The following is an 11,939-nucleotide window of genomic DNA, read 5'->3' as shown; positions in this document are numbered from 1 at the left end:
AGATTCGAAATTCAAATGTAATATTTTTTTATAATTAAGTGTAACAGTATTTATGGCCAGACTAAGTACATATAAATTCATATAATATTAGGTTTGAGCTTTGCAAATTTTTTATTAAAGTCTTACCAGCTGTAAAACACCAGCATTTCGATTTCACTGCAATATACTTATTAATTTGTATAACAGTCACTTAGATATGTGTCTGAAAATTCTTTATCTTACAGAATGTGTAAACGTGAGTGTGATATGTTAGTTAGGTAATATCCAAGATCTAGTTCATAGCAGCCGGATGTTCAGGTGACAATAAATTGATCGAGACAAGTTTTTGTCAATATTGATTTAAAATAGGTTTCTCAATTAACGGTTATTTAAATGACTTTCAAATAAAACGAAATGCAAGATTCATGTTTAGCAAATTGAGTTATGTCCATTTTAGTGTAATGTATTTCCTATTAAATGATAACCTTACCAATAAAAACATTTTAGTATATATTCGATTTTTTATTATCATCTCTCATCAACTAATCAACTAATTAATGAACTTAGTAATTACTTTTCATGCATTTTTACGTTATCTAATAAATAGGTAGGTACGCCGCATTTTTAGAATATAGACAGATGTTATGAAAGTGTGACCCCTGATACTGAAGTTAATAGATTTTTATTGGAGGGCAATCAATGATCACGACGGTTTGTTACCAAAGTTCGAGGTTAATATTTAGGCCGTAATATATTCAAAGCATATTCAAGGGCCCATAAAGTTATTTGTCTTATTTGTGTTGAATCGATGGTCAAAACAAACAATAAAAAATTTAAACGTTGTATTACAAAAATTATCTTATATAAATATATCATAAAAATCAAGAAACTAATAACTATTATAGTAGGGTCCAACTGAAAATAATTCAATATACGAGAATCGTTTCATTCATGATGTGATAAGACATCCATTTATCCGTAAAGTAAATAGGTATGGATCTGATTTATTTTTAGTTCTAAAAGAATTTATATGAAAATGTTAATATTTTGAATGTTAATGTACAAACCGGATATATTCATCAATAAGACAACGCAACAGACACATACGATAAAAGCTCAAATAAAATTTGAGTTGTGTCTTTATTTCGCTTATATTTTTACAAGTTTGTCTATATCTTGTTCCTAAAAGTAGTATTCGATTATAAATTTGAAAACATGTTATGAGATATATCTCTAGGGTGTGTAGCATTGTAATTTAATTAAGATAAGTTTTGAAAATTTAACTTAGATATGGAAGATTTAAAATTCAAGAAAACTCGCTTATGGCTATCACACCTAATTAAATGATAAGACTGATGGACAAGTTTTAAATATTTCGTCACCGGAAGAAACCTGTGTCATTCAAAGATAAGGAACACATTAATTATATATTCCATTACTATAAAAATATGGGTGTAATCAATTTAAATATGTGTGAGTGTGGGTTGGAATATTTTCTCAGATTGGTTCTGTAAGATTTACTTGATACAGCTGTATCAAAATCTAGATTATTTTTTTAAATTGTTTTTTTTTCTTGTATTATGTGGATATATCTATAACTAGCTGATGCGCGCCTTCGTTCGCGTGGTTATCAGCATATGAGCGCGTACTATGAAGAATAACTATGTTTATCGCTTACTTCTCATTTTTTGCTTTACTCGATCTGAGGAGTCACTATTTTATGTATATATAAACTTCCAACACGACGCTAATTAAAAAAGTAAATATACAAATATGTACATTTATTTTGTCCAATAAGCACGATTTAAAACAAAAATATACATATATACCAAAATGTTTTTATACGAAGTCTAACACGTTTATCAAGCCATTGCTATAAGGAAAGTTTGATCATACATACACATTTTAATTGCTACAACTAAATTATAACATGACATAACACAACACCACAACTAGTTATACATATATATTATATGAGTACAATCGTGTACAAACAAATTATAAACGTGAAAGTCTGTAAAAATTTACGGACGTTTTATACTATTTCACGAAAAAAGCAGATCTGTACGAAATTCGTAACTGAGAAAGAATACAGTCTGAACGTAGGCCAGTTTTATGATGCGGATGACGTCGTGGGTTCCAGTTCGTACAAATATTATATTATATCACTACTTACAAAATATAATTTAACCAAATACAAATCAGTGTGTAAACGGTAATCTTATTTCACTATCTCAAATATCATAATATACCTATATACTCAAATAAATGGAGAAGTCTACCTTCGTTTTGAAATATAAGGTAAAAACGTAACAAAAATATCTATATTAATAATCTTTCAAAGCAACATTATAACCAAGCTTGCCATGATGTAGTGATTAAAATTTTTAATAAATATTATCATTACAGTTCAATAAAATGATTTAACTGTGTTGTGGGTTGTGGGTATTTCAATGTTTTGATGAAATAAAAATAATTTTTATCTATAAAATTCGGACGTGTCACCGACGTTTCTGGGATGTAGGTACCACTCCAAACTTAAAATGGGAAATAAATGTGGAGATTACAATAATTTCCTATTCTATTTCTATTCAAACAGAAAAAAATCAACACAAACAAGTCAACAGGTTGGAAACCCTGTTATTAAACCCAAAAAAAAGTACAGTTGAATTCAGAACCTCCTTCGTTTTTGAAAACTTATGTAAATAAAAAAAATAATAATAATAAGAAAAAAAATCTTACCTGTGATAATACAATCCTTGATCGACTAACTCCTTGCTTCTCAGGATTTTTCTGCGGTGACATTTTAGTAAAATAACATAAATTTATTAAACAAAAATCAAACCGCTTATTTATATTTTAAAAATAATTTATTCAATGCACTTCACTTTAGCTAACTAGCGCTCGATATTAAATTACACTATTTTTTGTTAACGTTATATTTATAGGCCTATAATGTTGTTTTAGCAAAATCGTTTATGTATCTATACTCATTATATTAATTATTTTTAAGATTCGATGCAGAACTAGAATCTTTAAATAACTACGTGTCAGTTTCTTCGTTGTATCACATTTTATTTGACGTAAGAAAAATGCTAGGTTGTTCTCACTTAAGAGCCAATAGTGTAATGATAAGCCTGCCGTCGAGACGTCAGTTAATTTTTATACCCACTAATTAATTTAAAAATCAAATATTCATGTAGGTCGGGTACCGGTCTACATATTTATAAATTTAAAATTGGACAGCCAGAGCCATTTTCTATTTTTGTTTTTTTCTACGATTTCCCAAGGCGAATTTTATTTGGCCACTTTAAGTTTAACCACTCAGTTTACACAGTTTTAATTTTGGTAAATGTTCTTCAGTTATAATGAATTTAAAAATAAACAAGACTTGTTAAACTTTAAATTAATAGCCGTTTCCCAATTGCGTCTTTAAACTGTTTTATTTTAGAATGTAAACTTTACTAAAAGTCAACAATAACTCAATGTTGAGTTAGGTCTGCGCCGAAATTGTAGTATTTTTTATTATTTTATTCACGTACTATTAAGCCGGGGCGAGTGCTTAGTAATTTAATGATTTTTCAGTTTTATGTATGTCATATTCAATTATAATAATACTTTTCTTTCACCAATTCACATTTCTTAAAAAAACGTGAAATAAAAGTGTGAGTGTTATTCGTTATTCTATATCTTAAGTTACAACATATCATTAATATTTTAATGTATATTAATATTTCGATATTTATAGTATTATAATTATAATATCATGTTTCATAGACAATATTATTTGTGCTCATCTCAGGAAATTGGATCGATTTTAAACATTCAAACATTCTTCACTGTTGGGTATCCCTGAGTGCGGCTGTGTATGTCCTATGAGAACCGGGGCGGCCCACTATTATTGAATATGTGCGTAATATCTAATATATTGCCTATGCTAATACTATAAAGATGAAAGATTTGATTGTTTGTTTGTTTGTTACCATTTCTTTTATAAAATAATAATAATCTATTATTAGAAAGCTCAATATTTTACCACATTTAAGGCAATTTTATTCGTATATCTCGGGTCAACACGGGTGAAGCGGCTGGTTTTTTATTTTCATATTTTTGAAAATTTAATCATGTAATTGTAGACGCGAAATTCGAAGCCTTAAAGTGAAAGATACTGTTTACGAATCTTGACCAGCGATTTTGTTTATATAAAATAGCTTATTGTAAAGTTGTTTACATGAGAAATTATTATAAAACGATATTAATTAATAAACAATATTATATTGTAGTACATTTCTACATGTGTTGTTATGAAATTAACATGCAAAAGTAAAAATCAAAATAACAAATACATGGAATGTTAATTTAACGGTTATTTATGTGTTTATACAAATAAATCCTTTACCAACAAAATTATCTAAAGGTTATATACATTATTAGAGCATGGTAATTCTATAAGCATTTGGAATTGGGAAATGTCACCATTGATGCTTATCACATTATGACATTTTGCTATTGTCTTTGTTTTGTTTATTTGTTTGTTTTTGCATACATTAATTAAAACGTTAATTAGGCACAAGCTGCTTATCTCATTTCTTTGTTTTTTTTTTTTTTTAAAGATACTATCCTGATCGAAGTGTAGTCATATCTGACGAATTTAAATATGATAAGCTTTTCCTGAGTTATAATGCAATTAAAAAATTTTAAAACGTTATATAACATATATGACTTAAGTTTATACTTATAGACTACCAGTTTCACCCATGTAAATGAGTTCTTCCTCTTAACCCGAATATTCTTATAGGGATATCAGCTATCTGCCATTAAAGACTCATCAAAATCGGTACATCAGTTTTATGATAGTCGGGAGAAACAGGGAGACGGATAAAAATTACAAGAAATATTTCGATATGTGTGCCGTGTACCAAATACATTAAAAAATGATAATTGTAATATTCAGACATACACATATTATTAGATTTCTATCTCACCTAAGCCTTTAATAACATAAAGGCAACCTTTTATCTCGGTATTCCTACGGGACACGGACTTACGCGGGTGAAACCACGGGGCGCAGCTAGTTATCAATAAAACTATCAAATATTGTAATTATAATATTAATACCTAATAAATATGCACCTACTTAATTAATCACTGTGCAATTAATTATTTAATTAAAAGTCCTGATTATGTAATTTATGTCACATCTTTATTCCATACTCAGTTCCCACATTCGACGTAAACTAAAAAACGTACCTCAAGTATCGATTATTTTAATATATTTAAATTAATTAACTAATTAACGCATTGCCATGAATTTTGTCGACAACTGTGGGTAAAAAAAAGAATGCGGTTTGGCTTGTTGTGTACCCGTGAGTCTGACTTAACAAGCGGTTCAAACCAGAACATAACCTCAAAAGCTATATGAACAGGTTTTTTGGAAACCAAAGAGCACGACGTGAGATTATATCAGGAATGAGGGTTGGAAATCGGAATATTTTTAAAAGGAATGATAACAAATTGAAACTTAATACGTTTTAATATGTATCTATGAAATTTAATTCGTATCCTTATTTGTAAGAATATCTATTAAATATTTTAGCTATATATTAGTTACTTATTTATTTTTACGTGATTTATATTTAGTTTGCCTTATCCTTGTATTGATTAATTTAGTAGGAATCGAAACGAATATGAAAATAGATTTACCCTACTAATTTTTTCACATAACGCACTAGCACACACACACGCACACATACATACATACACACACACAAACGTGCATATGGGTTGTATGCTTAAAATAATGCTTTACGAATAATGTTTTTGTCATTAGTATTTAACTAGTTTTTGGTGTTCTTTGTAATTGGCGTATTTATTGTGTTAATTAATCAGTTACTATATAATTAGCTGTAACCTTTTATAAAATAAAATAAATAAAAGTTATCTATTGTAATACCAACTGTAATATTATAGATAGTGTAAAATACCGTTAACTGGAAAGCCTTCATTGAAATAAAGTACATAATTTGACCTCTGAATAGTTTTTTGTGCACCTTGTTAATATTCGAGCCAGTTTTAGATAGAGTTACACTCATACGTCATCATTCACCTGTCGTCCATAATGGGTTTATGATGTTATAGAAGTTATAAAACACCCATAACTAAATACAGTTAGATTTAGTCACAACTAAATAGTTCTGATGGTTGTTTGAATTATCAAAGTATGACTTGTATAATCTTCTAATATATAAAATTCTCGTGTCACAGTTTTCGTTGCCAAACTCCTCCGAAACGGCTGGTCCGATTCTTATGCAATTTTGTGTGCATATTGGGTATGTGTGAGAATCGGCCAACATCTATTTTTCATACCCCTAAAGGATAAGAGTAAGGCAGAACAGCGTTTGCCGGGTCAGCTAGTCTAATATATAAAATTCTCGTGTCACAGTTTTCGTTGCCATACTCCACCGAAACGGCTTGACCGATTTTGATGAAATTTTTTGTGCTTATCCGGTATCTATGAGAATCAGCCAACATCTATTTTTCATACCCCTAAATGATAAGAGTAAGGCAGAACAGCGTTTGCCGGATGCAGCTAGTTTAATATAGTACTGTGATAATAATTCCTAAGACGTGTTGGTTCTTTCTTATATACTTATATAACATGATTCCAATAAAACATTTTGTTACTGTAACAGACCTACAATTGTAATATTCTTTGAGTTTTATACTACAGTATAGACTAATATTTTTAAAATAGAAGGCTAGTCAAAATGCATAATATGATTCTAATTTAAACATAGCTATAGAAAGTTCAAAAAATAAAGTATATTAGCAGTTACATTAAATGAACAATGTTTTTTTTTTTAAATCGACTATTAAGATGAAACGAGCAAAACATAAATAAAAGAAAAAACGAGTATCTATAGCAGTAATTTTGAATAATAAATGTAAAAACTTAGTAACAAAGTTTATGAATTCATTGGATAATAGATCTAGAAAAATGTCATGCAATAACTCATATTATTTTTAAATAGTTATACAAAAAATCACGACTTTTCCGTCGGAACTCAATCTGACCAACTGAAAATTGTAAATACCTACTTTATGCATAGCTCAGAGACTTATCAATTAAAAGTTATTAATTGATAAAAACAATAAAATCTAACGTTTCGTGCACTAAATAACCCTTTGTTCATTGAAACATGCATTTTAAGTCTATGTCAAGGAAAAATGATTAATGATGTTATAGTATTATGTTAAAAATTACAATAAAGACAACCTTTATTCAATCTTCGATCCGATGTTAGACAACTTCACAATGAACAACATACCTAAATGTGAAACAACTTATGAATTTACAAAACTCAATAATCAGCGATACTATAATTTTATTATTGTATTTATTCCTGATTCGCACAAAGATATCTGTATATATTTTATCTTAGCATAATCTTTAGGGTGCGCTTCAGATAAAAAATAATACGAATAATCTAAATTCATAATATCGAGTATCATAAGAATTTCATAGTACGAAAGCTCATTTATATCTATCAGATTTTTAGATCTGTTTTTTACAGAAATTTTCCATTAGTCTTTAACAAAAACTTTAAATTTTTATCTAAAATCTTATATTTATACATTTAGTAGCCGTATATATAGTATTTAGGAATATCTTATGTTTTGAAATACAGATAATGCATTTCTCAGGCAATTTTATCGTTATCTGTGTTTTGAATATCGAATGACTATCAAATCGTATTCGTTTACTTCGAAAGATCAGAGATGCTTTAAATCTCTTAGATGACCTTTACTTTTTTTGCAAATTCTCCTTTAAATAATATCTTATTTCACGATGTGGAACTTAACTGCGATGTTTCCTTACAGTCAGTTGTTATTTACGAAAATAACTGATAAGAAAGCTATGTGATCGATATTTAACATAAATTTGCAGTACATTCCTACAATACAACAATATGTCAAATTATTAGAGGACACTAACAATCAATGTACATCGATTTTATTAAACTTTTGAACTTATACGGGGTGAATTTTAATACTAAGTTTAATAATTAATTACCTGAGCTTAACATGAAACATTGTTTTAAATTATGAACAACAGAACAGCATGCCATGTTGAATGGAACAGAAGCCGTTTTTTTATCGATTGCCGACTAAACATCGTTGTGAAGTAAAAGCCCTGACATATTAGTAGGTAATATTATGGTAATCTGACATTTTATGCGAGCACTGTATTTTATTGTCATTTTTAATTATTAATTTATTCATCAAATTAAAAACAATACATACGAACTGTCCTTTGGATATTCGTCGTCGTTATCCATATAAACATTTACTTATATTGCAGTATAAATATTACTAGATATTTTAAACAAAAAGCTAACCATACCTATTACGATAAAATATTTTGTCGCACATTTGCCTTATAAAGACAATTGAATTGCTAACTCCGAAATATAAGGAATGAGGCAATTGATAAATTTCGTATGCAAAAAAATTCATAACATTTTAGGTCATAGATAACATATTTTGTTATTTAGTTTTTAAGTTATGTTGTTAGATCGTAAATATTTTTTTCTTTAGTCTACATTTTTATTTAACTTTATTTAGAGAATGAAGCTTTTTTCAATCACGGACATTCAAACGAAGGCGTCAAATTGTATCAAATTGAATAAAAGTAACTTTACAAACATCAATGTTATGTAATATTCCTATCATTTATAGACATCATCATCAACCCAAATCTGCAACCACTGCAGACACCAATACTCCAATGATGGTTTACGTCTTATTCCGTCAATATTTTTATTCTGGACATACTGGTATCCACTCGAAACGGTGAAGGAAAATCTTTACGGTTGCCAGCGGCGTTGCTGTGGTATGGACCTGGATGAACTACGCCCGAATGCATGCAAACAAAATAAAACCCACGATTCGTAAACTTTAATTATATTTGAAAACATCGAATAAAAAAATACATATAGACGAACAAAGAACCTCCTCCTTTTCGTGTTTGGAAGTCGGTTAAAATTATATTGATAATAAAATTTCATGATTGATTGATTGACGTTCACGAAATAATAAAGCGAAAGTGCATAAAAAGTGTGTTAAATAAGACAATTATTACCCAATTAAGTTGTTTGTACATAAAGTAGGTAGTTATTAATTACTTACAGGTCCTGTTTTCAAACCAAATTACTAACTACGCCTCATCGGTTCGCTGTTTCTCAATTAAAACTAAATTATGTTTAATACTATATAAACCTGGTATTCATACTGCAGGTATTTAAGTTCATTAAAAATTATGTAAAAAAACGGTTCTAATTGAGACTGTCCGTCTTTAATAAAAAATTATTTGTATGAATACAAATTGGAGTATTACGAAAATTTTAAATCAAATTAGTATTGATGATTGAGTAATTTTCAAATGATTTACGATATGTAGGTTCATTTTGAAAGGCTTTTTACTATATATTACTTGCGTTGCGGTAAAATTTTATTTAAATCTAACTAGCAATTTAAAAAATCTAAATTTTAATATCGCCCATTGTACACCTTTAGAATAAGCTCTACTGTAGGAAGAACCATGAAATAACCGATCTGTATAGAAATAATATGTACACTAAAATAAAAAGTAATTCATATATGTAGCTGGAGATCATCTAGGTATAATATATAAGATAGAAATCGCCAATTAAACGGCTCGACGAATTTTACTTATATTTCTTTAAAGTTTTTGTTAAGGCATAGGAAGGTTCTAATTAATATAATTCATTATATTAATATGACTCATCGTATCCCATGACAATTCAAAACCGGTCCGTCAACAAACGAGTTTGGTAGAAATATGTCTATTGTATAGTGTAAATCTAATCTAATAAAAAATCTAAAAATATGTGTAAATTTGTCACATATTTAGGAAATACGTCACCGAATGCAAAATGCGTAGTCATCGTAATAAATTCAACTAGTTATTACATTAATGAAGATAATTATAATTCATTTATATTTACTTTTCACAAATCTTTTAAGGTAAAACCCTTCGCTGTACGTCTTTCAGTCCGTCTGTTATCAGGCTGTATCTTATCAACGGAAATAGCTGGACAGTTGAAATATTTAGCAATAATTTATGTTTTGTTGTCCCTATATCAATAAATAAATAAAAACGAGTCGAAGCAACGGTCAGTAATAAACTAAACCAAAAATTCTTATTACCCCTTCGGCCGCATTTAGTTCTTACGTTTGTGGTGAAATTAATCCGTCTTTATACATTGTTATATCGTGAGCTTTTAAGTAATTTCTGTGTAAAATTTTCAGAAGGATAAAAGGCTAAAATCGGCCTCGGCAACGATTTTATGTAAGAAATGTATTAGATTTGTTCAAATATTTAATTGCGAAATTTGCAAATTGAATGGCAGTTTAGTAACAGATATCAGCAAGCTTTGAACATCGTAACGGAACATGTCACTAATCAATCATAATAAATCACAATACTTTTGAAGACAATAAAGTTTCTTTTATATTGTATTGAGTTTCTAATTAATGCAATAAAAAACTTTACGCCTTCGTGAAGGATGAATATCAATAACATAATATATTGTTTATTTATGAAAGATAAAGATAAAAAAAAATTCAATGTCAGTCTAAAAGGAGAAAATGCTTTAGAAGAAAATAAGTTATATAAAAGATTATTTCGAATAGTTCACCCTACAAATGCAAACAGACAGTTAAAAGCTTTATTACATACGTGTCGTAGATACGTGCAAGAGTAACACTTCAACCCAATAAGACTGTCTGATTGGTGATTTGTTTAAAAATGTTTTATGTTAGGACTGAGGGCTGTTCATGGGGGTCTTGGACTGCCGCTTCCATCTCTCCGGTCATGTTCTCTACACATTGGTAATGTAATATTGGGTTTGGAAGCCACAGGCCGAAGTTTACGTATTGTTATGGGGACTTTGGTTATAAAGGTAATCCAAGGAACTGCTACATAGATATGTAAATAAACTGAGATTTGTAGTTCGTTAACGTTAAATTTTAGATTCTCTTATTTCTGTACTCAAATAGATATATCTATGAAATACTATTAGATCAATGACTATATTTTCTAGGACGCCATGAAGCGATAATGATGTAGGTAATTATTACCTAGAGCTATTATAATGTCTATTTCAATAACCCACGTACGTAATAAGCAAGATATGTAATCCTTACTATGCGGTTTCATTGGTCAGGTTTGTTTGAGCGGATGTAAAGTATAAATTACAATATTATTATAAATATTAATTGTGATACGTGCATTTTATAAACTAGTTCTTCTATATAAAAATATAAAAAAAAAACTGGAGAGCTGTTTATGATTGATACTTTATGTTATCCGATCTATTAACACTGTATTTGATTTAAGAAAAAGGTAAATATATAGTTCCTTCCATACATTTATTAGATATACATTTCCCACTAATATTATAAATGCGTTCGTGGGCGGTGGTAGCGCTTACCATCAGGCGACCCACCAGCTCCTTTACCGACTATGACATAAAAAATGCGAAAGTAACTCTGTGTGTTTGTCTGTCTCTTCTTCACACCTAAAACACTGAAAAAATTTGGATGAAATTTAGTACAGATAAAGTTTGAGACCGAAGTGAGACATGTGTTTTCCATTAAAACTTTCAAAAAATTGTCAAATAGCAAAACAAAACAGAAAAAAGATTAAAACACTATCATTGAAGCTAAACATATTAAATAAATACGGGTACTCATCATCTATTCAAAATAATACGTATGTATATGTATATGTTATGGTCACAAAATTCCAAATCCAAATTTTAAGGCCATGAGTTCATACTAAATTCGACAATTTTTTATAAACATACTCAAATCTAAAAAAATATGATCTTATCTTAGATATAAAATAAATAATTTTGAAATAGGATATCAAGTGA

At 28.8% G+C, this 11,939-nt stretch overlaps 1 protein-coding gene across 1 annotated transcript in view; it reads right to left on the bottom strand.

Annotated features, from left to right (window-relative positions):
- The window catches only part of LOC119828919 (facilitated trehalose transporter Tret1-like), a 20,888-nt gene extending 17,461 nt beyond the window's left edge, over positions 1–3,427 (bottom strand). The window contains exon 1 of the mRNA XM_038351235.1: positions 2,722–3,427. Coding sequence (XP_038207163.1) covers positions 2,722–2,784 — 63 coding nt within the window. The 5' untranslated portion in view covers positions 2,785–3,427. The remainder of the gene's footprint in view (positions 1–2,721) is intronic.
- Between the last annotated feature and the right edge of the window lie 8,512 nt (positions 3,428–11,939).

This window comes from Zerene cesonia, chromosome 9, assembly GCF_012273895.1.
Source record: "Zerene cesonia ecotype Mississippi chromosome 9, Zerene_cesonia_1.1, whole genome shotgun sequence".
Taxonomy (NCBI): domain Eukaryota; kingdom Metazoa; phylum Arthropoda; class Insecta; order Lepidoptera; family Pieridae; genus Zerene; species Zerene cesonia.
Note: the sequence above shows the minus strand (reverse complement) of the source record. Positions and strands in the feature narration are given on the sequence as shown.